Below are 27,571 nucleotides of genomic sequence, written 5' to 3'. Positions count from 1 at the left end.
CCCTGGCACCCCTGTCCTTCCCTGGCACCCCTGTCCCTCCCTGGCACCCCTGCTCCTCCCTGGCACCCCTGTCCTTCCCTGGCACCCCTGTCCTTCCCTGGCACCCCTGTCCTTCCCTGGCACCCCTGCTCCTCCCTGGCACCCCTGTCCTTCCCTGGCACCCCTGCTCCTCCCTGGCACCCCTGTCCTTCCCTGGCACCCCTGCTCCTCCCTGGCACCCCTGTCCTTCCCTGGCACCCCTGTCCCTCCCTGGCACCCCTGCTCCTCCCTGGCACCCCTGTCCTTCCCTGGCACCCCTGTCCTTCCCTGGCACCCCTGTCCTTCCCTGGCACCCCTGATCCTCCCTGGCACCCCTGTCCCTCCCTGGCACCCCTGTCCTTCCCTGGCACCCCTGCTCCTCCCTGGCACCCCTGTCCTTCCCTGGCACCCCTGTCCTTCCCTGCCATCCCGGCCTTTGTCAGCACGCCCTGTCCTTCCCTGGTAGCCACTGCTCTGCGCTGGCACTCCTGCCCTTGCCAGCACCCCCTGTCCCTCCTTCCTTCCTTCCTTGGCATCCCCTGCTCTTGGTGGCACCTCTTGTCCATCCCTGGCACCCCTGCCCATCCTGTGTCCCCCCGGGCAGGGGTTCAGTGCAGGTGGGGCAGTGTCCGGCAATGTCGGGGCAGTCCCGGGCAGTCCCGGGGCAGTGTTGGGTCAGTCCCGGTTCAGTCCCGGTCACTCCCGGGCGGTCCCGGTCAGTCCCGGGTCACTCCCGGTTAGTCCCGGTCACTCCTGGTTCAGTGCCGGGCAGTCCCGGGTCAGTCCCGGGTCAATGTCGGGGCAGTGTCCCGCAGTCCCGGTCACTCCCGGTCAGTCCCGGGCGGTCCCGGTCAGTCCCGGGCGGTCCCGGTTCAGTCCCATGTTACTCCGGGTCAGTCCCGGTCACTCCCGGGCGGTCCGGGTCAGTCCCGATTCAGTCCCATGTCACTCCCGGTCAGTCCCGGGTCACTCCCGGTCGGTCCCGGGTCAGTCCCGGTCAGTCCCGGGTCACTCCCGGTCACTCCCGGTCGGTCCCGGGCAGTCCCGGTCAGTCCCGGGTCAGTCCCGGTCGGTCCCGGGCAGTCCCGGTCGGCCCCGGCCGCGCTGAGGGCAGCCCCGCCCTGCCCGACTCCAAGATGGCGGCGGCGGCGCGGGGCGGTCCCCCGGCCCCGCCCTGCCCGGCTCCAAGATGGCGGCGGCGGCGCGGGGCGGCCCCGCCCTGCCCGGCTCCAAGATGGCGGCGGCGGCGCGGGGCGGTCCCGCGGCCCGGCCCCTCCCGGCTCTTCCGCCGCGCGGCGGCCGCGCCGATGGCGGTGAGCTACGCGGCCGGGCTGTCCCCGTACTCGGACAAGGGCAAGTGCGGCCTCCCCGAGGTGAGCGCGGCACCGCCGGGGCCGTCCCCGCCCGCCCGGGGCAGCCCCCGCCCGCCCGCCGGGCCTCCCGCGGGCCCGCCGCGTCCCCATGGCAACCGCGGCCTCGGGAACCCAGCGGGCACCGAGCCCGCCGTGTGTCCCGAGCGCATCCTGCGGCTCCCTCCCCGTCCCCCTTCCCTGGGTGCCTGTCCCCGACACCCCATGGCTCCCTGGTCCCCCTCATGTCCCCCCAGGCCGCCCCCGGCTCCCTCGGCCCCTCTCTGTGTCCCCTTGCATGTCCCTTCTCCATGTCCCCTTCCATGTCTCTTCTCCATGTCCCCTTCCATGTCCCTTCTCCATGTCCCCTTCCATGTCCCCTTCCATGTCCCCTTCCATGTCCCTTCTCCATGTCCCTTTCCATGTCCCCTTCCATGTCCCTTCTCCATATTCCCTCTCCGTGTCCCCTTCCATGTCCCTTCTCCATATTCCCTCTCCGTGTCCCCTTCCATGTCTCCTCTCCATGTCTCCTCTCCATGTCCCCTTCCATATCCCCTCTCCTTGTCCCCTCTCCATGTCCCCTCTCCATGTCCCCTCTCCATGTCCCCTTCCATGGCCTCCCTGACCCCACCCTGGTCCTTCCTTCTGCCCCCACAGCCCCCTTGGCTCCCTCCGTGTCCCCCCTGAGCCCCAGCAGTTTGGGAAGCCTAAAACGAGGTTTGAGGGGAGCCACAGGGACACTGCAGCCCGTCCTGAGCCCAGGGGATGGTGAGGGGACAGGGACACACAGGGTCCTGTCCTCGTCCCTGTCCCCAGAGATAGGGCTGGAGAAGTGTCTCAGGAATTAAATCCCATGCCCAAACCAGCATCTGGTGTCCCTCGCTGTCCCTCGGCCCTGCCCTGTCCCCAGAGCTGGTGGCACTGCTGGTGACAGTGGGGCACATGTGGGGTGGCCCCGGGTCGCTCCTGGAGCCCAGCCTGGGCCAGCTGCCAGCCAGAGCCAGCAAACTCCCTGTTGGTGCTGGGAGTTCCCAGCCCTGTCCCTGCAGCGAGATGCTCCAGGCAGCGTGGAGTCTCTCCTATTAAATGTTTCTGTCCTTAAGGAATGCAAAATCATTCATGGATAAGGAAGAATTGTGGGTTACTGGGCTTTTAGAATCATGGAATCCCAGAATGGTTTGGGTTGAAGAGACCTGAAGGATCATCCAGTGCCACCCCTGCCATGGCAGGGACACCTTCCACTATTCCAGGTTGCTCCAAGCCCTGTCCAGGCTGGCCTTGGACATCCCAGGGATCCAGGAGCATCCACAGCTGCTCTGGGAAATCCATTCCAGCGCTTCCCCACCCTCACAGGGAAGGATTCCTTCCCCATATAATCCATGCCCACATCTCTCCATCCCATGCTGGTTTTTGTGTTTTCCCAGATTTTTGACCCTCCGGAGGAGCTGGAGCGGAAGGTGCAGGAGCTGGCAGAGCTGATCCGGAGCTCCTCCCATGTGGTGTTCCACACAGGAGCAGGGATCAGCACGGCCTCGGGCATCCCTGACTTCAGGTAAGTCCGAGGGCTGGCAGGGTGGCACCTCCTCCAGGTCCATCTTCCTTCATGGAAAGCTCTGATTTATCCCAGACCCGCCCCATTCCTGCTGTCCGTCCTGGATCCAGCTGCAAACACCATTTTCCCTCTTGCACATCTCAGCTGTTGCCACAGAATCCCCACATTGTTTGCATCAACCCTCAGAATCCTGCTGATCCATGAGCTCTGCTCCCATGGATGGGACACCTGGAGCCTGAGCTCTCCCTTCCTGCTCTTTCCAGGGGTCCCAATGGTGTCTGGACTATGGAAGAAAAAGGGCTCTCCCCAAAATTCGACACCACCTTCGAGAATGCCAGGCCCTCCAAGACTCACATGGCGCTGCTGGGGCTGCAGAGAGTGGGAATCCTGAAATTCCTGGTCAGCCAGAACGTGGACGGCCTGCACGTGCGGTCAGGATTCCCACGGTACCTTCCCAGCCCCACACGGGGGGTTTCATTCCCAAGGAATCTCTGCCCTCTCTGATACAGGGAGTGGAAGCTGGAAAGGGATAAACCAGCTGGAATTTAGAGGGGAGAGGTTCTGGTGCTGTTCCAGAGGGTCTTGGAATCAAATCAGCCTTGGATGTTGCTGTCTAGAAATGTTTCCAGGTGCTGTTTGTGCATAGAAAAAACAGAGATTATGGAATTATGGAATCCCAGAATGGTTTGGGTTGGGGGGCACCTTAAAGCCCATCTCATTCCCCTGTGCAGGTGTCTGTGCAGGGCCAGGGGTTGAACTCAGTGATCCTTGTGGATCCCTTCCAGCTCAGGATATTCTGTGATCCCTGGGAGCAGTCAGGGCCAGGCTGGATGGGGTTTGGAGCAGCCTGGGACAGTGGGAGGTGTCCCTGCCCGTGGCAGGGGGGTTGATCTTTTAAAGTCCTTTCCAACCCAACTCATTCTGTGATTTTATGAGTCAGGATGTGAGTGAGGAGCATCCATGTGTCCTTGGAGAAGGTGCCTCTCACAAACACCTTCAGCCAGAGCTGCCTCCAGGGCATTTCCTGTCATTACAAGCCCCAAGTCCTGGGCCCTGCTCCCAGCCCCTTGTTTGTCTGTTTAATCCAAACAACCATGGGAAAAGCAGTAGGGAATGATCACAGAATTCCATGGTGCTCCCACAGCCTGGAGCCACTGGCTCCTGTTCAGTTCAGCCCAGCTCTGCCTCCCAAGTGAAACCTGTGCTTGAGGAAGCTGAACTGGGGCCAAACTGGGGGAAATCAAGTCAGTCCTGTCTCACGCAGCCTGGAGGAAGTTCCCAGTGAGCGTGGGGCTCTGAGGAAAATAGGGAGAGCACGGCCGCGTCTTCCTCTGGCTTCTGCTCTGAGCCTGAGGGGGATTTTAGGAAAAACAGGTGTCAGAGGGCTGGAAGAGCACAGGGACAGACAGGAATGTTGGGTGCTGGAGAAACAACAAAGATCTGGGTGCTCCCAGGAGCAAAGATTTGAGTGGGTCAGGAGCTGCAACCAGATGGAAACACTGAAATTAAAAGGCCGGGACCTGCTGTCCCTTCCTGAGTCCCTGTTGGGGATGAGCCCATCACCTGGCAGAGCTGGAATGCAGGGAAGCCCCCGAGGTTCCTGGGGAGGAGGTGGGGTTCCCCCAGGACTCCCCACCCTTCCCCAGCTCACCTGTGCCTTTCTCCCACAGGGACAAGTTGGCCGAGCTCCATGGGAACATGTTTGTGGAAGAGTGCGTGAAATGTGGGAAGTACGTGAGTCCTGGGGGGGCTTGGGTGGGATCTCCACCCCAGGGAGAAGCTGGGCTGGGATCTCCATCCCAGGGGAAGCTGGGCTGGGGTCTCCATCCCAGGGGGAAGCTGGGCTGGGATCTCCATCCCAGGGGAAGCTGGGCTGGGATCTCCATCCCAGGGGGAAGCCGGGCTGGGATCTCCATCCCAGAGGAAGCTGGGCTGGGGTCTCCATCCCAGAGGAAGCTGGGCTGGGGTCTCCATCCCAGGGGGAAGCCGGGCTGGGATCTCCATCCCAGGGGAAGCCGGGCTGGGATCTCCATCCCAGGGGAAGCTGGGCTGGGATCTCCATCCCAGGGGAAGCCGGGCTGGGGTCTCCATCCCAGAGGGAAGCTGGGCTGGGATCTCCATCCCAGGGGGAAGCTGGGCTGGGGTCTCCATCCCAGGGGGAAGCTGGGCTGGGGTCTCCATCCCAGGGGGAAGCTGGGCTGGGGTCTCCATCCCAGAGGAAGCTGGGCTGGGATCTCCATCCCAGGGGGAAGCTGGGCTGGGGTCTCCATCCCAGGGGAAGCCGGGCTGGGATCTCCATCCCAGGGGGAAGCTGGGCTGGGATCTCCATCCCAGGGGGAAGCCGGGCTGGGATCTCCATCCCAGGGGAAGCTGGGCTGGGGTTGCCATGCCAGGGAGAAGCTGGGGTGGCCATGCCAGGCCGTGCTGGGCACTCAGCCCCTCGCTGAGCGCTCCGTGTCTCCGCAGGCAGTACGTGCGCGACGCCGTCGTGGGCAGCATGGGGCTCAAGCCCACCGGCCGCCTCTGCAGCGTCACCAAGGCCCGGGGGCTGCGGGCCTGCAGGTGGGGATCCCCCCGGGGATGTGGGATGGGGGGATGACCCCACAGCCCCTCAGATGTGGGAGAAGCAGCCCAAGGTGCAGGAAGATCTCTCTGGGTGCTCTCCACCCCTTCACAGTGTGGGGACAGGGAGGGTGGGACAGGCTCTGGTCGTTGTCCCCTCTGCCAGGGCAGCTCTGCTGCCTGTTCTCCTGCCTTTTCCAAGGAAAACTATGGTCCCTGTGTGTGTTTTCCAGAGGGAAGTTACGAGACACTATTCTGGATTGGGAAGATTCCCTGCCTGACCGTGACCTGACACTGGCAGATGAAGCCTGCAGGTACTGACACCTGCTCAGGAGGGGAACAGCCTCTTCCCACCCATCCATGCCCTGATTCTGGATTTCTCCTCCTCCCTGCAGGAAAGCTGATCTCTCCATCACGCTGGGGACCTCTCTGCAGATCAAACCCAGCGGGAACCTCCCACTGATCACCAAGAAGAGAGGAGGGAAGTTGGTCATCGTCAACCTCCAAGCAACCAAACACGTGAGTGAGCGTCCCGTAGCTCTGCACTGCTCCCTTCCCCTGCTGTCCCCTGTTCCAGGCCCATCTCAAGTTTGTCCCTGCACGTTGTCCCCTCCCAGGTGGCCTCTCTTAGCAGTCAAACAGGCTGAGAGTCCTGGGTTGGAGGGTTTAAACCTGCAACTCCTGCTAAACACGTAGAGATGGCAGGTAAATATTAGAGTCATGGAAAGGGCTGGGTTGGAAGGAACCTTAAAGCTCATCTTATTCCCTCTCCCATGGGCAGGGACACCTTCCACTATCCCAGGCTGCTCCAAGCCCTGTCCAAGCTAGTCTTAGGAGCAGAGTGAAAGCTCAGCCTGGAGCCTGCTGTGTCCTCCCAGGGTTTACAGCCCAATGGAAGGGCCACACACATGGAACCCGTGGAGGGCATGCTCGGTTCCTGCTCGGTTCCTGCTCAGATGTTGGTGCCCCAATTGTCCAAAGTCTTTAATGCCCAGAGCTGGGGGTTCCTGGGATGTCAGCAGAGCTCCCTTGTGCCCGTCACACTCTGTCCCTGTGTCCCCATCCCCAGGTGTGGCTCCAGCCCACGCCCCAGCAGAGCCCCAGGGCCAGCTGATGTCCCTTTGGGAATGACACATGAGGGACATCGCCGTGTCCCTGGGAGGGGCCGTTTGTCCCCTGAGCCGTGTCCCTGCTGTCCAGGACCGCCAGGCCGACCTGCGCATCCACGGCTACGTCGACGAGGTGATGACCAAGCTGATGAAGCACCTGGGGCTGGAGGTGCCCGAGTGGACGGGGCCGGTGGTGGTGGAGAGCGCCGAGCTGGCCAAGGGCGAGCAGCTGCAGGGGCGGCTGAAGGAGGAGCCCCAGGGCCAGCACAACGGCACGGCAGCGCCGTGTGCCGGGAGCGCGCCGCTGGAGCGCCGTGACGGGCTCAAGCAGGAGCGTCCCAGCCCGGACACGGGGCCAACGCCGGTGAAGAAGATGAAGGTGGAGCCTCTCCTCACCTGACCTGGACTGTCCCTGTCTCACCTGGGCTGCTTTTCCTACCGACTTTTTTTTATACCCTTAAATATTGTCCCTTTTTTTATGTCAGTATTAAACATACTTGAATTGTGGCTCGCGGAGCACCCACGGGCCTAGGGAGGGCCTTGCATAGAGGAATTCTTCCCTGTGAGGGTGGTGAGGCCCTGGAATGGAATTCCCAGAGCAGCTGTGGCTGCCCGTGGATCCCTGGAAATGTCCAAGGCCAGGTTGGAGCAGCCTGGGACACAGCAAGGTGTCCCTGCCCATGGCAGGGGTGGCACTGGGTGGCTTTAAGGTCCCTTCCAACCCAAACCATTCCATGACTCTGTAATTCCATGTCACTTGGTCATGGAAGGGGACTGGTGCTGGCTGCATCCCAGTTGGACTGGGGGCTGGGAGCTGTGGGAGGGTGCCCTGGCCCCAGCTCCAGGTTGGGCATGGCCGTGTGTCCCCCCTCTCCCGGGCCCCTCATGGCAGCTGGGCTTGAGGTCCCCCTGGCCCAGGGCTCCTTGAAACCTTGTAGATCACCCCCTCTTAAACTACAGCAGGTGGATTTTTTCCAAAATATCTTATATTTAGAGATGAAAATAAAATTCTAAAACCAAAACAAAACCAAGAGCAAAACCAACCATAGCCAAGATGCACCATCAGCAGCCAACCAGGCCAGGGCCCCTCCTGCTTCCTCAGCCCCATCCTGAGTGACCCCAGGTCCCTTCCACAACTCCCACTGTGCCAGGGGGGCAGGAGCAGCCCCTTCCCTCCCAGTAAGGCCAGTGGGAACCGGTCTCCTCTTCCCAGTTCACAGAATCCAAGCAAAGCCAAGCAGGTCCAGCATCCGGAGGCAGATCCCGGAGGGGTCCCCCCGAGGGCGTGTCCCGTAGGGATGAGGTGCTGTCACCCCATGGCACCCCCGTGCTCCTGCTCTGCCTAAAGCTCCTCCGCTGGCTCCAGCACCGCGGGCCGGCCGTGCCCCGGCTCGGACCACGCCAGGGATGCCAGCGCCGGGTGTGGCGCAGAGCCACCCCCTGGCACAGCGTCGGCCTGGTCCCCGTCCTCGTGGCTCAGCCCCTCGGTGGCCAAGGTGTCATTCTGGAGGGACCCTTTGTCTGGGAGTGCTGGGAATGTGCTCTGCAAAGCCTCGTGCAGGGTCTCGGGGGTCTCCTGCAGGGGCTCCGACCACAGCGGCTCCGGGGGCTTCTCATCCCCGGCCTGGGGCTGGGTGTGAACCACGCGGGAGGCGGCGGCGTTGTGCAGGGACCTGGAGAAAACTGAGCCCCACCGAGGGTCAGGGCCTGGGCCAGGGCCCTGAGGGTCTGTCACAGCCCTGGCACAGCTCAGCACAGCCTGGCACAGCTCAGCACAGCCCTGGCACAGCTCAGCACAGCCTGGCACAGCTCAGCATAGCCCTGGCACAGCTCAGCACAGCCCCAGCTCAGCCCCAGCTCAGCCCTCACCTCGTACTGGCCTGAAGTCACCATTTGCCTCGGCCTTGCTGGAGGCGAAGGGGCTGATGGAGGGGAAGACAATGAGGGTGAAGGAGAGCAGCAGGACCTGGGGACAGAGAGGACATCACTGAGCACAGCAGAGGAGAGGAACCAGGAGCTGGGTCACAGCTCGTGGCAGACCCAGGAGTGCATCTATTCCTCCATCCCTCCCTTTTGCTTCATGTCCTACCAGTGCACCTCCATCCATCCATCCATCCATCCATCCATCCATCATCCATCCATCCATCCATCATCCATCCATCCATCATCCATCCATCCATCATCCATCATCCATCCATCCATCCATCCATCATCCATCATCCATCCATCCATCCATCATCCATCCATCCATCCATCCATCCATCCATCCATCCATCCATCATCCATCCATCCATCATCCATCCATCCATCCATCCATCATCCATCCATCCATCCATCCATCCGTCCCTCCCTCCCAGCCCATTTCCATGGCTCCCAGGGTTTGGAGGCCCCACGCACCGCCAGGCAGGTCCCTGTCTGTGCTGCCTTGTTGCTCGACTGAACCACCATGGCCTGGAGCTTCTTCAGCTGCTCCAGGAGAGATCTGGGAACAGGGAGAGCCCATGAGCTTCCCTGCCAACATTTCCCACCCCACCTTGTCCCCATCCCGCGCCGGGAACACCTACGAGTTCTGCTTCTCCAGGTGCAGGACTTTCCTCTGCAGCTCCTGGTTCTGGGCCGTGCATGCCGACATCCTGGGCCAGGGAGAGCAGCATGGGTCAGGGGACAGCTGGGGGGGCTGGCAAGGAGCAGAGTGCCCAGGGTGCCACCCTGGGGCTTGGTGTGTCAGCATGCCCAGGTGAGGGGCTGGGCTCTGTACCTGCTCTCCAGCCCATCAATGTATTCCTTCTTCTTCTTGCGGCTCTCCTGAGCCGACTGCTTGTTCCGGATCTTCCTCCGGATCTTCTTCAGCACCCGCTCCTCGTACTGGGGAGACACGGGGGGTCAGGGCCACCAGGGCTGGGACCCCCACCCCACACCTTCCCAGGTGTCCTGGCACCCACCTTGGTGAGGGGCAGCTGCGTGGGCAGGGTCACCCCCTCCTTCAACAGCAGCTTCTTCTCGTCCTCCGTCAGCACCAGCTCCTGGAAGTGGCCCTGGCTCGGCCGGAGCAGGGAGCCAGGAGCCTGTGGCTGCTGCGGGAACATGGAATGGTGACACCTTTGGGTGGGGGTCAGCTCCCACCTGGCCCCAAGGACCCTGGCTGGGACCACGGTGAAGGTGCCTTGGGCCGGGAAGGGACAGGGATTGTAGACAAGGACCAGGAAGGGGAAGGGAACAAGTGTGGGGATGGGGAGGGATGGGGATGGGAATGGGGGATGATCAGGGTCCAGGGAGGGACAGGGCTGGGGACAGGGAGTGTTGGGGACACAGAGACAGGGACTCACATTGTCAGAGCTGCCAGAGAGCAGCAGGTCCTTGACAGTGAGGGCACAGGATGCAGGTGGGGGGACCACAGGCAGGTCCTGGCTCTCCTCCAGGAAGAACCCGGGGTGCCACATGTCTGAGTGAGGGCAGAGCAGAGCTGTCAACAGTGCTGTGTCCCCACTGTCCCCAGTGTCCCCACTGCAGGACCCTCCTCCTGCCATGGCTCCAGAACCAGGGTGACTTGCTGCCCAACCCATGCCCCTGACTCTGTCCCCCCAAACTGTCCCTCTGGTCCTGCCCTAGTCCCCCCCCAACACCGACTGGTTCACCTGCCCAGTTCACCCCAGTTCCCAAGCTCTCCACACTCTCCCCATCTCCTCCCTAGCCCACCAGACCTCCCAGTTCTTTCCAGTTTCTCCCAGCCTCCTTAATTTCCTCACAGTCCCCCACCTCCCCCACTGCTCTCAGCTCCCCAGTGTCCCCAGTCCCTCCAGTGCCCCCAGCCCGGTCCTTTCCCAGTGTGGCTCACCCAGGTCGATGGAGACCTCAGGCTGCAGGACCCCAGACCCCGCCGGGAGGGGCTGGGCCTGGCAGGGGTCGGTGTAGGGGTACAGGACCTCTTGGGGACCCCCATCACAGCTCCGGGGGGGGCTGTCATGCTGGTCAGAGGGGGGGTCCTCGGACACCCCGCTGTCACTGGTGGCCGGGGACCAGCTGGGCGAGTCCGACACCGAGTCCCCGGAGCCCAGGACGGAGCTCAGGAAGTCCTTGCTGTCCGGGGCACGCTGTGGGGACACGGCACCGTCACCAGGAGCACCCATCCCCCGGGCTGTGACATCCCAGGGCTGTCACCCAGCAGGGCCGAGGCGGGGCGGGGTCCGGGCCCGGCTCACCCTGTCCTGGGGCCAGGCTCCCGGCGGCGAGCCCAGCTCCACCTCACGCAGGATCCCGTCCTGGAGGTCGAAGAGGAGATCCAGCAGGTCCAGGCTCTCGAGGCTGCCCGCGCTGGAGGCCATGGCTGTGGGGTGGCAGGGTCATTGTCCAGCCCAGGCCCCGTGGTACCCCCCAGAGCCACCCCCACGTGAGCTGCAGGGCCCCAGGGACACCTCGAGTCATGGGGCAGCTGGGAGGGGGCAGGGGCATGTTGGGATTCACCTGGAAAAGCCCTACAGGTGGACAGGATGTGGGGACTCCAGGCATGGCAGTGTCCCCCGCTCCTTCCAGCAGCTGAAGTTCCCAAATCCTCCAATTTTCCACCCAGAGCTGCCCAGCCAGGGGGTTCCCTCCTGGAGGTGACCGTGCTGGAAGGGCTGGTTAATCATTCTGGGTGGCAAGTGGAGGGCAGGGGACTGTGGCCACCAGTCACCCCAGGGAGGGGACTCAGTCCCTCACTGCTAGACCCTGGGCTCAGAGCCACTGGGCCAGCTGACCACTAGCCCAACTGGCCAATCAGCCAACTGACATCCCAGCTACCCAACCAGCTGATCCACTGACCAACCGGTTGACCAGTCAGTCAATGAAGTGATCAAGAGACAGACCGAATGGTCAACCTGTTGGCCAAGTGACCAATGGATGGACTGCCCAAATGACCAGCCCACTGACCAATGCACTGACCAGTCAACTCTGCCTGCTTGACCAACCAACCAACCCACCAGCCACCCAACTGACTCAAGTGTCCTCCAAACCAGCTGGGGACAGCTGTCACTGCTTGACATTTGTCTGGCCAAGGTGGACACGGGGCTTTATTGCACCCTGTCCTTCACTCTGAGTCCTCTCAGAGAATCCTGATGGCCCCATGGGGTCTTGTTGAGTGGTGACAGCCGGGACATACCTGAGGGAGATGCCATAGATTGTCCTCTCAACCCTCTCTGAGCACAGGGGAGCGCGGTAGACAACAAGCCCGGCCTTCACCCTCCTCCTCTTCCTCCTCCTTTGTGATTCCCTGGCCCGAATGGCAAAGTTTAAACTCCAACTGCACAGAAATAATATCCCAGATTGCAAAATGTCCCAGCCCTGATTGGGGCTGTCAGAGTGAGATGGCAGGGCCACCCCGGGGCTGGACCCGTAACTCATTAGCCAAATGTTGTTGTGCTCCTCTGCCAAGCGGGGCAGGAGGGGCCGGGGCTGCCGGGCGAAGTCCAGGTGCTATAATTGTCCATGAACCTTCACCCACTTTTGGGGACAGTTTCCCTTTTTTCAGACGTCTGGGGATTAATCACATTCGATGTGTGCAATATCCGGGGATGTTTGCTTGGGCTCTACCTCTTATGGCTTATCAAAAAAAAACTTGGTGCCCTCTGGCTCTCCCTGGAGAAAGACCATTGACAAGGGATGGAGGGACAGGACACAGGGAATGCCTTCCCATGGACAGAGGGCAGGGATGGATGGGATATTGGGAATGGAAATGGGGATAATAGGGAGGGCACAAGGAGGACCTGAGGGGGGAACGGGAACAGGGATAACGGCACTGGGAATGGGAATAACAGCACTGGGGTTGGGAATAACAGCACTGGGATTGGGGGATCATGGCACTGGGAATGGGGGATCATGGCACTGGGAATGGGGGATCGGATCATGGCAGTGGGAATGGGGGATAACAGCACTGGGAATGGGGGATAACAGCACCCAGGGCATGGGAATGGGGATAACAGCACTTGGAATGCCCAAGGGATTGCTCCAAGGGAACTGGAGAAGGACTTTGGACAAGGGACAGGACACAGGGAATGGCTTCCCAGTGCCAGAGGCAGGGATAGATGGGATATTGGGCAGCAACTGTTCTCTGGCAGGCCCTGGCGCAGGTGCCCAGAGCAGCTGTGGCTGCCCCTGGATCCCTGGCAGTGCCCAAGACCAGCTTGGAGCAGCCTGGGACGGTGGAAGATGTCCCTGCCATGGCAGGGGTGGAATGGGATGTGTTTAAAATCCATCCCCACGCAGATTCCGTGGCTGTCTGGGGCGGCCTCGCTGTGCCGAGCCTTCATCCCCCTCGCACTGAGGGACACCAGCAGCACGCAGCTGCCGCCGCCCCGGCGGCTCCGGGCGCACGGAGGGCACGGCGCTGACGAAGGCTCCGTGCGGCCCAGGGGACAAGGCCACGGCCCCTTATCGGCCCCGCCACGGCCTCTGCCCGAGCAGGCGGCGGCTGCTCCCTGTTTATGGCCCCATCCACCCGTCCGGGACCGGGCAAAGGGCGCCGCCGCTGCCGCCAGCCGCGGCTGCTCGCGGCCCCTCATGAGGAGCCTCGGGGGTCCCGGCGCCTGGCATCGGGCATGGATGGGGTGAGCAGAGCAGGCGGGGCTGCTGCCCGCTGCTGGGGCGCTAATTAGCGATGATTTAATTAACGTTCGGTCCGCACAGCCGGAGCCCCCCGGGCGGGAACCTCCGCCACGGCCGCCGGCCGCTGCTCCCCTCAGAGAGATCTCGCGAGACTTCGCCAAGCCGCGCGCGTTTCTCCGCGCTCTTAGGCCCCGCCCCTTTTGCCGCCGCGGGGCCCCGCCCTCCCGGAGCCGCCGGTCCCGCCCCACGGACAGACCCCGGTCCCGCCCCATGGAGTTCCTGGTCCCACCCCACGGAGCTCCCGGTTCCGCCCCACAGGGCTCCCGGTTCCGCCCCACGGAACCCACGGAGCTCCGGGTCCCGCCCCACAGAGCTCCCTCGGTCCCGCCCCACAGAGCTCCGGGTCCCGCCCCACGGAGCCCAAGGAGCTCCGGGTTCCGCCCGATGGTGCTCCGGTCCCGCCCCACGGAGCCCCCGGTCCCGCCCCACGGAGCCCCCGGTCCCGCCCCACGGAGCCCACGGAGCTCCGGTCCCGCCCCACGGAGCCCCCGGTCCCGCCCCACGGAGCCCCCGGTCCCGCCTCCACGGGCCCGACCGCGGCCCCGCGCCGGCCCCGCCCCCGGGCTCGGCCCCGCCCCGATTGGTCCGTGCCGGCCCGGCCCCGCCCCCGGGCTCGGCCCCGCCCCGATTGGCCCGCGCGGGCCCCGGCCCCGCCCCCGGGCTCGGCCCCGCCCCGATTGGCCCGCGCGGGCCCCGCCCCGGCCCCGCCCCCGCGCGCCCCCGCGCCGGCCGCGCCCCCGCCCCGCAGGCGCGGCCCGGCCCGGCCATGCCGGCCAAGAGGAAGCCGGTGCTGCCCGCCCTCAACATCGCCCCCAGCGCCGCCGAGGGGCCCAGCCCCGACGGCTCCGCTGAGTGAGTCAGGCCCGGCCGGGACCGCCCCGGCGGCGGGGCTGCGCTTGGGGGGGACGCGGGGCCGGGGGGGGACACCGGGCCTGGGCTGACCGGGGAGGCCGGGACAGAGCGGGCACCGGGCCCGGGGGGTCGGGGCACGGCGGGTACGGGGCGCGGGGAAGGCCAGGGGAGGCCTGGAGGAGTCGGGACGGGTTTGGGGAGGCCTGGGAAGGTCTGAGGGGGGAGCAGGGAAGGTCCCGGGGGGCTGGGACGGGCCCGGGGGCTGGGTGGGCCCGATGTGGGGCAGGTTAGGGTCAGGGAGGCATTGCCGGGGAGGAGGTTGGGGCTTGGAAGGGGCTGGGGTGGGGATGGGACGGGCAGGGGGAGGCTGCTCCGGCCCCCCCGGTTCGCAGGGGCAGCTCAAGCCTGGGGAGTGCCGGATCCAGGCCTGGAACCGCAGGGAAGCAGGCCTGGAGACCCAGGGTGGAGCTGGGGTAGGGACCCAGGGTCTGAGGGGCAGCAGTGGGGGCTCGGCAGGTGGGACATGTGGGGTGAGAGGTGCTGGAGGGGGTGGGTGGGGTGCTGAGGGAAGGGATGGGGTGAGACCCTCCCGACACGTCCCGGTGTGGGTGAGGAGGGACAAGGGGGTGGCAGCAACTGGGACAGAGCAGCTGGAGCTGGCACAGGCGGCGGGGGCTCGGCAGCTGGTGCTGGGGGAGCACAGACCCCCCTTTGTGCTCAGCATTTGGGGTGGGGGTGTAACGGAGCTGCTGGACCCCATGGAAGGCCCTTCTCGTGTTACACAGCCAAAGCCAAGTTTGGCTCCCCGGGACAGGGAGCAGCAACTGCTGCAGCCTCTTTAAGGGCCGAGGGATTTTTCCTGTTCCTTGGCTCTCCCAAAACACCTGACTGCTCCCCAGCTCCTCTCCAGAGGGGCTGTGTGTGTTGGGCAGGGCCTTCTCCAGGTCTCCCTGTCCAGGTGATCCCATTGTTGGGGGCTCAGGACATGTCAGGGAATGCTTTTCCATCATTTCCCTCCACTTTCCACCTACGCCCTCCTTTCCCTGGTGCTGACCGTCTCCCATCTCCTCCTCCCCTCTCCAGGGCTAACCTGGTGGACCTGCAGAAGAAGCTGGAGGAGCTGGAGTTGGATGAGCAGCAGAAGAAGCGCCTGGAAGCTTTCCTGACACAAAAAGCCAAAGTGGGGGAGCTGAAGGACGATGACTTCGAGAGGATCTCCGAGCTGGGCGCTGGCAATGGCGGGGTGGTCACCAAAGTGCAGCACAAACCCTCAGGGCTCATTATGGCACGGAAGGTAACGAGGGACTGGGAATGCTGGGGAGCACCTGGAGCTCTCCCTGCCTCGGGGAGGGCTGGGTTTGGTTGGATTCTCTCTGCATTTGCACCTTCACCACCTCACCATGGCCAGGAGCAGAGTCCTGGCTGCTCCCAGATGGAGCTCTCTCTTTTGGGAGAGGCTGCACTCCCAGGGACAGATCCCTGGGCTCTGGAAAACAGGAGTTTTATTTTTTTCCCTTTTCTGATGGATGGAGTGACTGGAATTGGATCTCCTGAGGATTGTAGGTCGTGGCTGAGGAGGTGGGATGGGTTTAGCACACACGTCCCTCAGCCCCATTTAACACATCCCAAGGACATTCCAAGCAGGGACAGAGGTTCCTCTCAGACTTGCCTTCATTGGGAGCATCCACAGTGGTGCCACGGAGTAGAAAATCAGGAGCTGCTTCACTGCCTGCTGGGAGAGGCTGTGCTTGGCAGGAGCAGCACAACCACTGCTCTGCCTCCTCCAGAGTCTCTCCTCCTTCCTGCTGCTGGGATCATGGAATCGTGGAGTGGTTTGGGTTGGAAGGGGCCTTACAGCTCACCCAGTTCCCTGGGCAGGGCCTCCTTTCACCAGCACAGGGTGTTTCCCTCCCCACTCTGCTCTGACCCACGTGCGGCCCCAAAAGCCGCCGCTCGTTCTTGTGCAGAACTTCACAGGGGCTTTTTCTTTTCTGTGGTTTCCTTGATCTCGGAGCACCTTCTTACAACACCTCCAGAGCTTGTGAAAATGCTCCTGGCTGCTGACTCAGAGGGGCTGAGATCAAACTCCTGACTCGTCTTTCCACCCGTGTCCGGTGCAATCCCGGCGCCTTCCGTGGCTGAGGCAGCACAGAGCTCTCCCTCTGCCTTCAGCGTGGAATCCTTGGAATCCCCCACTGGATGGGCTCGGAGAGACCTCCAGTCCCACCCAGGGCCATGGCCTGGGACACCTTCCACTGTCCCAGGATCCATCCAACCTGGCTCAGGCACTTCCAGAGGCACCCACAGCTTCTCTGGGAATTCCATCCCAGGGCCTCACCACCCTCACAGGGTTTATCCCCAATATCCCATCTCTCCCTGCCCTTTGGCAGTGGGAAGCCATTCCCTGTGTCCTGGCACTTTATCCTCAATATGGGAAATGGGAGAATGGGAAAAATCCTGCTCCAAAGCAGCGCCTCCCTTGAAGGTCTCATTTCTTCCGAGCACTCAGGGCTGCTGCCCATCAGTTCTTTTCCTTCCCAGGAGTCACACCTCTCCTGTTTTCTCTCTCTTGGCAGCTGATCCATTTGGAAATCAAGCCAGCCATCAGGAACCAGATCATCCGGGAGCTGCAGGTGCTGCACGAGTGCAACTCCCCCTACATCGTGGGGTTTTACGGAGCCTTCTACAGCGACGGGGAGATCTCCATCTGCATGGAGCACATGGTGAGGCCCTGCCCCTGCCCTGCACCCTCCCCGTGCCCTCTCCCTGCCAGCTCAGTGCCCTGGGGCACTGGCAGCTCCCTGCTCGGGCCACTCTGCTCCTGGTGGGAGCCACACATTCCTGCTCAGGCCTCGGAATGAGGGAGACAGCAACTTTTGGGAAGAGGAAGCAGAGGTTTGGGGCTTGGCCAAACGGAAATGTTGCCAGCCCACTGCTCTGCAGAGCCTGCTGAGAGGCCCAGTGAACATATTCTGTTGTTTCTGGTAGAGAATGATGTTATTTCTCCTTCAAATCAGCACCATCTTGGCATTTACACCGATGAAAGGAAGCAAAGAACCAACAGAAGCAGAGCTGTTAAAAAAAAAAAAAGTTTTCAGCGATAAACCTGAGCTCAGATCACCAGATCCTTTTCTTTGGCTGGAAAAGGAGTGTGCTCAGTGCTGGTCACCCTCCACCTGCTCCCCTGCCCACCCAGCTGCTCTGTTTTCCTGCTGGGAATTGCTGTGTTGATCATTCCCATGTTCTTTATTTCAGGATGGTGGCTCTTTGGATCAAGTACTGAAAGAAGCCAAAAGAATTCCTGAGGAAATCCTGGGCAAAGTCAGTATAGCGGTGAGTGGTGGGGCTGCTCAGGCTTCCAGGGGGGATTTGCTGGGCAGGGATTGGAAATAATGCCGGGCTGCCCTGGAAACTTGCTGTGTTTCCCAGTCCTGGGGACTGCACTTTCCTGGGCCAAGAGGCCAGAGCAGAGGGGAAATATTCCCAGCCCTTTTCCCCACCTCCAGCTCCTCTGCATAGTGCTGCCTTCACTTTGAGGAGGTTTGGGAGAAGCTTTTTTGGGTGGTTCACCCAAAATGTGTGACGGATCTGGGGGTAAATTGCAAACCCTGAGGGACATGGGCACCACAGGGCAGCTCTCCTTGAGCTGAGGGCAAAGCTCTGCTCTGATGCAGCCTTTGGGTTCCTCCCAGGTTCTACGGGGCCTGGCCTATCTGCGGGAGAAGCACCAAATCATGCACAGAGGTGAGAGCAGGGCCCTGGAACGCCCAGCCTGCAGTGCCAGGTGTCACCCAGAGCCACCTTCACACTCCCCTCTCTCGCTGTTCCCAGATGTGAAACCCTCCAACATCCTGGTGAATTCCCGAGGGGAGATTAAGCTCTGTGATTTCGGGGTCAGCGGGCAGCTCATTGACTCCATGGCCAACTCCTTTGTGGGAACTCGGTCCTACATGTCTGTAAGTTCCTTCCACCTGGGGTTTTTGGGTAATTTGGGTTCATCTCAGCTGTTTCCATCCCCATCCTGTTCACAGGGACGCTTTCCACTGTCCCAGGTTGCTCCAATCCTTGTCCAGCCTGGCCTTGGGCACTTCCAGGGATCTAGGGGCAGCCACAGCTTCTCTAGGAACCTGTGCCAGGGCCTGCCCACCCTCCCAGGGAAGGATCCTGAGGTCTGAGCTGCTCCTGTATTTTGGGAATGGTTATTCAAGTGCAGTTATAGTTACACAGGGGCTATTTAAAAATCCTGTCCCCTCTGCTCCCAGGCCCTGGCTCCAAGCTGCCTCAGAGCTGCCAGTGGGCATGACTTGCATGGATTGATTTATTTCTAATTTTTTATTTTAATAGCCAAAACCTCAAGTGGATTTTCTTCTCCTCTGATTCCTCTTTGGTGTTAACAGCAGAGAGCAGGAAAATACATTTTTATGGATAAGCTGAGTTCCTTAGATTTTAGCACACAGGGAAATAGGTTCCTGCTGGGTGTTCCAGACTCCCAAACACAAGTAGCTGGGAGTGCTGCTGAGTTGGGAGTGTGGATGAGAAGCTCCAAGTGCTTTTGTCTGCACATCATCCTTCTTTTCCATCCCTTTTGCACATGATCCTTCTGGGACTGTCCTTTCCCTGGAGAGCTGCCATGGAGAGGCCTTTGGGATATTCCAGAATTGCAGAATTGTTTGGTCCTACTTCTGCCGTGGCAGGGACACTTCCACCGTCCCAGGCTGCTCCAGCCTGGCCTTGGACACTTCCAGGGATCCAGGGGCAGCCACGGCTGCTCTGGGCACTCTGTGCCAGGGCCTGCCCACCCTCCCAGGGCAGAATTCCTGCCCAATATCCCATCCATCCCTGCCTTTGGCAGTGGGAAGCCATTCGCTGTGTCCTGTCCCTTGTCCAAAGTCCTTCTCCAGTTCCCTTGGAACCCAGGCCTTTGGGCATTCCAAGTGCTGTTATCCCCATTCCCATGCCCTGGGTGCCGTTATCCCCCATTCCCAGTGCTGTTATCCCCCATTCCCAGTGCTGTTATTCCCATTCCCAGTGCTGTTATCCCCATTCCCATGCCCTGGGTGCTGTTATCCCCCATTCCCAGTGCTGTTATCCCCATTCCCATGCCCTGGGTGCTGTTATCCCCCATTCCCAGTGCTGTTATCCCTATTCCAGTTTTCCCCTTAGCCCCTCTCTGTGCTTTCTGCATTATCCCTGTTCCCTGTGCCATTATCCCTGTTCCCATTCCCAGAGCCATTATCCCCATTCCCATTCCCGTTCCCAGTGCCATTATCCCATTCCCATTCCCCCTGACCCTGCTGTGCTCTCCCCATTATCCCCGTTCCCATTCCCGTTTCCAGTGCCATTATCCCGTTCCCGTTCCCCCTGACCCCCGCTGTGCTCTCCCCATTATCCCCATTCCCAGTGCCATTATCCCCATTCCCATTCCCGTTCCCCCTGACCCCGGCTGTGCTCTCCCCATTATCCCATTCCCAGTGCCATTATCCCCATTCCCATTCCCAGTGCCATTATCCCGTTCCCCCTGACCCCGCTGTGCTCTCCCCATTATCCCCATTCCCAGTGCCATTATCCCCATTCCCGTTCCCATTCCCATTCCCGTTCCCCCTGACCCCAGCTGTGCTCTCCCCATTATCCCCATTCCCAGTGCCATTATCCCCGTTCCCATTCCCGTTCCCAGTGCCATTATCCCCATTCCCATTCCCGTTCCCAGTGCCATTATCTCATTCCCGTTCCCCCTGACCCCGGCTGTGCTCTCCCCATTATCCCTGTTCCCATTCCCAGTGCCATTATCCCGTTCCCAGTGCCATTATCCCGTTCCCAGTGCCATTATCCCGTTCCCCCTGACCCCGCTGTGCTCTCCCCGCAGCCCGAGCGCCTGCAGGGCACGCACTACTCGGTGCAGTCGGACATCTGGAGCATGGGGCTGTCCCTAGTGGAGCTGTCGATCGGAAGGTACCCAATCCCCCCGCCAGACTCCAAGGAACTGGAAGCAATTTTTGGCCGTCCTGTGGTGGACGGGGCGGAGGGAGAGTCCCCCAGCATCTCGCCGCGGGCCAGGCCCCCAGGACGCCCCGTCAGTGGTAGGGGCTGTGGTGTGCATCGGCAGCAACGCTTCCATGGGGGATGAGCGGGGTTGGGATCCGGCTGGGGCGGCTGGGAGAGCCGCCCTGGAGGAGGCTCTGGTGGGAACGTTCCCAGGGAAGTCACGGACGGCGCTCCGGCACGGCCCACCCCGCCACAGGTCGGTGGAGTCGAGGTGGGAGCGTGGGGATGGATTTGGGATCTGTTGAAGGCTCCGTGGGCTCCTTACAGACCCTCCCGTGTCCCACAGAAAGGCTCAGCCCCTCGTGCTGTGGGCACAGCTGGAACGTGGCTCCCGTGGAGAGGATGGCTTGAGGGACATTGTCACAGCCCCTTGTGCTCCTCAGGCTTTGCCTGAGCTGCCTCAGGTTCTCCTCAAGCCTGTGGCAGCTTTTTGGGAAGAGCTTTGCTGGGAGCTCTCACAGAAGCACCAAACGGCACCGGGATTCCAGGGAGGCTCTGCTGGAGCCATTTCCTTGGGAGCAGCCAGCGTAGATGGTCTGGTGCTGTCCAAACATAAATAAATCTGGACTGAAGGTCTGCTGAAAGAAATCCAAATTCTGGGAATGAACTTGGTTCCTCTTTAACCATGACTCAATTCCCCTGGGAGCTGCCTCAGCCTCTCCCAGCAGAGCTCCCCCCAAAGTCGTGTTTTTCACCCCAAACTGAGCCCTGAGCAGCCTCTCAGCACTTTTTGTGTCGTGTCACCCCCCCAGGCCACGGGATGGACACCAGGCCTGCCATGGCCATCTTTGAGCTGCTGGATTACATCGTTAATGAGGTAGGTGTTCGTTTTCCCAGGGCTCTGCTGGGATTCCCAGAGGTTCCACGGGATGTCCCTGCTCTGCTGAGTCAGGGTGGGATCTAGAATGTTTGGTCACTCGTGGAATCTCAGAATGGTTTGGGTTTGGGTTGGAAGGAACTTAAAGCTCATCCAGTGCCAGCCCTGCCATGGCAGAGTCACCTCCCGCTGTCCCTGGCTGCTCCAGCCTGGCTTTGGACACTTCCAGGGATCCAGGGGCAGCCACGGCTGCTCTGGGAAATCCATCCCAGGGCCTCCCACCCTCCCAGGGAGGAATTTCTTCCCAAAATCCCACGTAAACCTTCCCTCCTTCAGCTTAAGGCCATTCCCCTGGTCCTACCCACCCTGCAAGAACAGCTCTCACAAACAAGTGGAAAGGGCAGCTTCCCTTCCCAATGTGATGGAAAATTCTCATTTTGGGATTGTTTCATAAGCCATAGGAATGGCCAGAGCTGGGATTTGTGAGGTTGGATTTAGGATTGGGATGCTTGGTGATTTCCCAGCTGTGGCTGGGGTTCAGTGTGGGGTCCCCCAGATGCAGAGCGAGCTGGAACAGCAAGGAAAGGAATGGCAGGGAAGGGTTTTCCTGGCTGGAAAAGCAGTGAGGATGAGGAGGATGAGAGTGGCTGTAGAGCACAGCTCCCTGACACTGCAGCTGATGCTGATTTTTGGCACAGTAACACAGGAGTGGTGCAGGAACCCCTTTTCCTTCTCTCCACAGCCACCTCCCAAGCTGCCAAGTGGAGTCTTCACACAAGATTTCCAGGAGTTTGTAAATAAATGGTGAGGATTTCATCTCCTGGCTGAAGGTGGAGGCTTGGACGTGCTCCTTGACAGCTCTGCAGCTCCACCCTCTGTGTTCTGCCTGATCTCTCTCTCCCTCCCTGCCTGATTCCACCTTGTGCTGGGAGCTCCTGCCTTGGGAGGGGTTGGAATAAAAGCAATTTATTTGTGGGGTTGCTGAGCAGGATCCCAGCTCCTTTTAAATCTGAGCTTGGTAAGGGGGGTGGTGGAGCAGATCCTGGGGCTGAGTCACCCCATGGGCACAGGGACACCTGAAGGTGCTGCCAGAGCTCCCAGTAAACCAGAGATTGGATATTAAAAAAAAAAAAAAAAAAAAATCCCAGATTCCTGGCAAGCTTTAGGGCCTTTTCTCCATTTGCAGGGCACAATTTGTCCCCACAGTCTGGAAGAGAGGGATCCTGCAGCTCTCCCTGGGAGCTGAGCTGGCAGGGCTGGGGCCTCCCAGGGCTTTGGGTGAAGCTTCTCCAGCCTGATCCCCACATTCCCACAAGGAATCTCACCGTGGCTTCTCTCTCTTCTTCTCATTTCAGCTTAATTAAAAACCCAGCAGAACGAGCAGATCTGAAGATGCTGATGGTGAGTGGGGAGAGGATTTTTCTGCTGCGCTGGGGTGGCTCTGCCAGCTGCTGCCCCATCCCTCTTGCTCCAAAGGTTGGGAATTCTCAGGCTGAGCTCGGGATGAGGCGGAGGGAGGGACTGACCCCCTTTACCCCGTGCTGGATCTCTGCTGGGAGCCTGGCCAGGCTCTGCTGAGGTGCTGGGACAGCCCTGGCTCCTCACCCGGGCACATGGGTGGCACTGGGGGCTGGATCCCAGCTGTGCTCCCATCCCAGAGATCCAGCAGAGTCCTGGGCAGCAGGGAAAGGGGAGATGCAGGTGAGACCCCACCTGCAGAGCTCCTCCAGCTCCGGGACAGCTGCAGAAGGAGCTGGAGCTGCTGGAGAGAGTCCAGAGGAGGGCCTGGAGCCCCTCTGGAGAGGAGAAGCTCCAGGGAGAGCTCAGAGCCCTTCCAGAGCCTGAAGAGACACCAGGAGAGGGATTTGGGACAAGGGATGGAGGGACAGGACCCAGGGAATGGCTCCCACTGCCAGCGGGCAGGGATGGATGGGAGATTAGGAAGGAATCCTTCCTCTGATGGTGAGAGGGCTGCAAGGAACAAATGTTTTCCCCAAATCCTCTTTCCAGGATCTGGCACCAGGATCTTCCCCCCCTCTCCAGGGCATATCCCACAGCACAGGGTTGGCTTTTTGGCATCTGGGATGCTCCTCTGGGGTGTTCCTGACCGTGTTTTCCCCTGTGCTTGCAGAGCCACACGTTCATCAAGCGCTCCGAGGTGGAGGAGGTGGATTTCGCGGGCTGGCTGTGCCGGACGCTGCGGCTGAACCAGCCCAGCACTCCCACCCGAGCTGCCATGTGAGCCCGGCCTGGCACTCCTGCCTCTGGCACCGCTTCCTCTCCTCCTTCCTCCCTCCCAGCCCGCCGAGCCCCAGCGCCAAAAGAGCTCCGGCCCCCCGAGCGGCTCCATCCTCCGGGATCGGTCCCTTCGGATCCGGGGGTGCTCCAGGCCTCTGCTCCAGCTCTGGAGCTCCTGACACTTGGGAATTGTGGTGCTGCTTATGTTGGTTTTTTTCTTTATTTTGGGTTTATTTTTGTTTTGGTTCGGATTTTTTTTTTTTTTTTTTTTGGAAATGTGTTCAGTCGGGTTAAAAAGGAAGGGAATGGAGGGTGTGAGGTGAGGTGGGGATGAGGGGCAGCTGATGCTTCACCTCATCATCCCTGGTTTTCTCTCTGGGATGGAGAATCAGGGGGATCAGGAATGGAGAAACCCTGCCCGGGGTGGCCCAGAGCAGTGTCACTGTCCTGCCTGGGGACGCAGCTGGGCTCTGGGCAGAGCAGAAATTGGTGCTGCTTTGATTTTTAAAGGGTTCTTTGGAAGCCTGCCCTTGTCCTGAGCTGGATGTTCAGGGGAGGGGTGGATCCATGGGGCCGAGGACAGAGGAATGGGATGGGGATGGCTCCCACCTCTCAGTGTCCAGGTGAGGGCAGAGAGTGGATTTTGGATTTTCCTTGCCCGGAGAGCTGGAGGCAGAGCCTGGCTGTTCCCGGCAGCCCTGCCCGGGGCTGGGCTCCCTCTCCTGATCCCATAATGGGCACAGGGAACCCTCCAGGCTGCATTTTCCCCCTCCAGCTGCCTCCAGCCCATCCCAGGGGTGGCCTCAGCCACTGTGGATGTGGCAGAGCTCCAGGATTCCCTGTCGGAGCCCCCTGGCCAGGGAAGAACCACCCCGAGCCCACATTGTCCCTGGGTTGTCCCTCCCATCGAGGACCTTGCAGCCCCCCAGGCCCCGATCCCCTCCCTTCCCACCGCGTGGATTTTGGGGTGAATTATTCCCCTCCTCACCCCACGTGGGCTTGGCAATCCCTGAGCCCCCCCGTGAGCATTTTGGAAGTTTGGTGGGAATTTTTTGGTGGTTTCCTTCTATTTTTTTTTTGGTTGTTTTTCACTCGGTCAGGCTAGCAGCTGCCATCCCCCTGCCTGCCCTGGGTCCCACCATGGCAGCCCCCCCAAAAATTAACTCCCAGGGCTGGGTAACCCCGAATTCCTCATCCCTTTTCCTTTCCTGTTTTCCAGCACAGGACGAAGGCACTGCCCTGCCTGGGGCCAATCCACAGGGCAGCCACATCCCCAAATGGGAGGACATCCCAATTTTTTGGGGGGGAACACTCCAATTTTGGGGAGAACACCCCAGATTTGAGGGGTCTGTGCTTGCTGGCTCAGCTCATGCCTGGCCAAGCTGCCCTGGAGCCATGGGGTGCTCGATGTGGTGGATTTTGCCTCTGATTTTATGTGGGAAGCAGGGAAGGTTCCTCAATTTTCGGGCTATTTTCCATAGGTTTTGGTGCTGGGTTTTGGAGGAGGAAGAAGAAGAGGAGGAGGAGGAGGAGAGTGTGGATGGAGCAGTTTGGTGGTGCAATTAATTTTTTTTTTTTTTTTTTTAAACTCGATATTTTCATCATGGATGGGGAGGGAGGGAAAATAATAAATAAACGGCACTTTACATTTCCAGGCGGTTTCTCTCCTCGGTTGTGCCCCCGGGTGAGTTTAACCCCTTTGGAGCCGGAATTCCAGCCGGGAGCTCTGGGAGCTCTCCCTGGGATGTGCTGGCCCTCCAGTGGAAGCAGGAGACACCGAAATTATCCTGGCACGAGGCAGCCCCGGACGGGATGGATATAGAATCCAAGAACCTTAAAACCTAACTTGGAAATATTTGGGGGATGAAAAATATTTAGGGGTGTTCAATATTTAGGGTGAGCAGGAGCTGGGCAAAGCTGAAAAAAAAAACCAAACAAATTTGGCCCAAAATGGGAAAATATTTTGCAGTTTTTGTGCTGTGAATGATGCAAGGGCCCACAGGGTGACACCAGCACAGTGTCATCCCAAATTCCAGGCACCTGCAGTGGCGTTTTTGGGGGGTCCATGGTGCCATCCCTAATTCCAGCTCCTTCTGGGGCACTTTTGGGGGTTCCGTGGTTCCATCCCTAATTCCAGCTCCTTCTGGGGCATTTTTGGGGGTTCCGTGGTGCCATTCCCTAATTCCAGGCTCCTTCAGGGGCACTTTTGGGGGTCCCATGCTCTGGTCCCTGACTCCAGGCTCCCGTGGTGCTGCTTTGGGGAGGTCCTGGTTTGTTTTTTTCCTGATGTTTTGGGGTCCCCCACGGCTCTGGGGTGCCCTGCAGAGCCCGGGATGGCCCCACTGCACCCCTGGGAGCTGTGCCAGCTTCCACTGGTGCCAGCTGGGAATTGGGGGGGGTCCCGTGGGGTCCCCAGGGTGGGGGTGACCACGGCCTTTCTACCACAGTGGGATTTTGGGGGTGCAGGGAGGAATTGGGGGTGCCCAGGCTGGAAAAGGAGGGGATCCCCAACCCCTGTTCAATTTTTAGGGCACAGTGCGGGGAGTTGGGGTTCTCTCCCCCACCCAACCTCACGGGTGCTGATTTTGGGGGGGGTCTCGGTGCAGGGGGGGGCACTTTGGGGGTTCATATTTCTGGGGGGCACCCCGGGCGTGCCCGAGGCGTGCTGGGGGAAAGCGAAAGCAGTCGGGAGCTGGGGCTGCTGGGGCACGGCAGGGACGGGCCCCCCCACCCCAAACCCCACCCCAAACCCCACCCCAAAAACCTCCTGAACCCTCCCCCCACTCCGCTTGGGGCTTTAGGGACCCCTCAATCCCCACCCCCCGCCGCGCTTCCCCGTCGTGCCTCAGTTTCCCCACCTGCTCAATGGCGTTAATGACCCAGAACCCACCCCCGGGGGGCGGGGGAAGGGTGAGGGGCGGGCGAGGAGCTGAGCCGGGGTTATTTAAGGGTAAAAAAAGGGGGAAAAGGGGAAATCCCGAGGAGCCGAGCGCGGAACGGGACCCCCGGAGCGGGAGGGGGTTGGGGAAGGGGGCGGTGTGCGGGGCCGAGCAAAGCTTTGCTGTTGCGTTCCCTTCCTTTAGGAATCCCAAACCCCCACCGAAAATCTCGCTTTTTTGGGGCTTTTTTGGGGCTTTTTTTTTTTTTATATTTCCACGCTGGAATTGCGGGAGCTGCTCGCGGCCCCGCCCGGGTGGGGACAGCGCGGCCGTGTCCCCGTGTCCCCCCCGGCCCCGGGCGGGCCCGCCCGGCTCGTCCCGTCCTTGCCGGGCTGGCTCGGAGCCCACCGTGACCTTGGGCTCCGTGTCCCCTCCCCAGCGTGGGGGGGCAGCGGGCGGGGGGGTCCCGAGGGACACGAGTGGACGGGGAGGGCTGCGGGGCCACGGGGGACACGGAGGGTGGCACCCAGCGAGGGAGGGAGGGACCTGGTGGGGTGACGCGAGTGGGGCTGGGGGCGTGGGGAGGTGACAGCCAAGGGGGGGTGACCCGGAGGGGCGCGGGGAGGTGTCCGTGGGGGGGACCCGAGTGGGTTTGGGGGGATCCGTGGGGACACGCGTGGGTCTGGGGGCGCGGAAAGGGGTGACCCGAGGGGTGACACGAGTGGCTTTGGGGGTGTGACACATAAAGGATGACCCAGAGGGCCCGAGGGGTGCCCCGTGGGGTGACACCCGTGGGTTTGGGGAGCACGGAGGTGCCCCAGGGGGTGACAGGTGAATAGGGTGACACAGAAGGGACCTGTGGGGTGTCACCCGTGGGTTTGGGGAGCACGGAGGTGCCCCAGGGAGGTGACAGGTGAATAGGGTGACACAGAAGGGGCTCGAAGAGGCGCCCGGTGGGGACACGAGTGGGTCTGGGGCCGGCGAAGGTGCCCCGTGGGATGACACAAGAGGGTCTTGGGGACACCCGGGTGGCCCGTGGGGTGACCCGTGGGCAGGGTGACCCAGACGGGACCTGGGGGTGGCCCAGTGGGGACACGAGTGGGTCTGGGGTCATGTGATATTGCAGCGGGAGGTGCCCCATGATGTGACACGCGTGGGTCTGGGGTCTGTATGACAGTGACGGGGGGAGGGGGGGAGGTGACACCGTATGACACGCGTGGGTCTGGGGTCTGTGTGACAGTGACGGGGGGAGGGGGGGAGGTGACACCGTGTGACACGCGTGGGTCTGGGGTCTGTGTGACAGTGACGGGGGGGAGGTGACAACGCGTGCCACGCGTGGGTCTGGGGTCTGTGTGACACTGAGTAGGGGAGGTGACACCGCGTGCCACGCGTGGGTCTGGGGTCTGTGTGACACTGAGTAGGGGAGGTGACACCGCGTGCCACGCGTGGGTCTGGGGTCTGTGTGACACTGAGTAGGGGATGTGACACCGCGTGCCACGCGCGGGTCTGGGGTC

The 27,571-nt window shown here is 61.3% G+C and overlaps 3 protein-coding genes across 4 annotated transcripts; 2 read left to right on the top strand and 1 right to left on the bottom strand.

The window, feature by feature from the left end:
* The first annotated feature begins 1,302 nt into the window (after positions 1 to 1,302).
* On the top strand, positions 1,303 to 7,097 carry SIRT6 (sirtuin 6). 2 transcript variants are annotated; one of them, XM_085562203.1, is made up of 8 exons: positions 1,303 to 1,391; positions 2,792 to 2,919; positions 3,183 to 3,350; positions 4,590 to 4,649; positions 5,386 to 5,481; positions 5,715 to 5,795; positions 5,877 to 6,000; positions 6,682 to 7,097. In XM_085562203.1, exons 1-8 carry the CDS (start codon positions 1,326 to 1,328, stop codon positions 6,988 to 6,990), a joined length of 1,032 nt encoding a protein of 343 aa, XP_085418329.1. In that variant the 5' UTR covers positions 1,303 to 1,325; the 3' UTR covers positions 6,991 to 7,097. The 2 variants fall into 2 exon arrangements, with proteins under 2 accessions (XP_085418329.1, XP_077644967.1); XM_077788841.2 differs by having other exon boundaries at positions 3,183 to 3,365.
* Positions 7,098 to 7,229: 132 nt separating this feature from the next.
* Positions 7,230 to 12,986, bottom strand: CREB3L3 (cAMP responsive element binding protein 3 like 3). The gene is made up of 10 exons (XM_021545108.3): positions 11,728 to 12,986; positions 10,790 to 10,914; positions 10,426 to 10,681; positions 9,917 to 10,032; positions 9,533 to 9,664; positions 9,349 to 9,455; positions 9,155 to 9,223; positions 8,988 to 9,072; positions 8,460 to 8,556; positions 7,230 to 8,273 (listed from the first exon to the last, which is right to left on the bottom strand). Exons 1-10 carry the CDS (start codon positions 11,741 to 11,743, stop codon positions 7,933 to 7,935), a joined length of 1,344 nt encoding a protein of 447 aa, XP_021400783.3. The 5' UTR covers positions 11,744 to 12,986; the 3' UTR covers positions 7,230 to 7,932.
* A 989-nt stretch (positions 12,987 to 13,975) lies between these two features.
* MAP2K2 (mitogen-activated protein kinase kinase 2) lies at positions 13,976 to 24,832 on the top strand. The gene is made up of 11 exons (XM_077788837.2): positions 13,976 to 14,081; positions 15,165 to 15,375; positions 16,658 to 16,804; positions 17,337 to 17,414; positions 17,774 to 17,825; positions 17,913 to 18,037; positions 19,945 to 20,158; positions 20,876 to 20,940; positions 21,683 to 21,744; positions 22,296 to 22,341; positions 23,072 to 24,832. Exons 1-11 carry the CDS (start codon positions 13,996 to 13,998, stop codon positions 23,180 to 23,182), a joined length of 1,197 nt encoding a protein of 398 aa, XP_077644963.1. The 5' UTR covers positions 13,976 to 13,995; the 3' UTR covers positions 23,183 to 24,832.
* Positions 24,833 to 27,571: the final 2,739 nt, after the last annotated feature.

The sequence above is a fragment of the Lonchura striata genome, chromosome 28 (genome assembly GCF_050655825.1).
Source record: "Lonchura striata isolate lonStrDom1 chromosome 28, ASM5065582v1, whole genome shotgun sequence".
NCBI classification, from domain to species: Eukaryota; Metazoa; Chordata; class Aves; order Passeriformes; family Estrildidae; genus Lonchura; species Lonchura striata.
This window is presented reverse-complemented; position numbering and strand designations above follow the sequence as displayed.

Bases quoted from the DNA above. Each gene is read 5' to 3' on its own strand.
- SIRT6 (XM_077788841.2), top strand. From the start codon at position 1,326: ATGGCGGTGAGCTACGCGGCCGGGCTGTCCCCGTACTCGGACAAGGGC. The intron at 4,650-5,385 runs GTACGTGAGTCC...GTGTCTCCGCAG, and splicing joins GAGTGCGTGAAATGTGGGAA to GCAGTACGTGCGCGACGCCG. The intron at 5,796-5,876 runs GTACTGACACCT...TCCTCCCTGCAG, and splicing joins CTGGCAGATGAAGCCTGCAG to GAAAGCTGATCTCTCCATCA.
- CREB3L3 (XM_021545108.3), bottom strand. The intron at 8,557-8,987 runs GTGCGTGGGGCC...CTCTGTCCCCAG, and splicing joins AGACAGGGACCTGCCTGGCG to GTCCTGCTGCTCTCCTTCAC. The intron at 8,274-8,459 runs GTGAGGGCTGAG...GGTGGGGCTCAG, and splicing joins TGACTTCAGGCCAGTACGAG to TTTTCTCCAGGTCCCTGCAC.
- MAP2K2 (XM_077788837.2), top strand. From the start codon at position 13,996: ATGCCGGCCAAGAGGAAGCCGGTGCTGCCCGCCCTCAACATCGCCCCC. The intron at 14,082-15,164 runs GTGAGTCAGGCC...TCCCCTCTCCAG, and splicing joins AGCCCCGACGGCTCCGCTGA to GGCTAACCTGGTGGACCTGC. The intron at 20,159-20,875 runs GTAGGGGCTGTG...TCACCCCCCCAG, and splicing joins CCCAGGACGCCCCGTCAGTG to GCCACGGGATGGACACCAGG.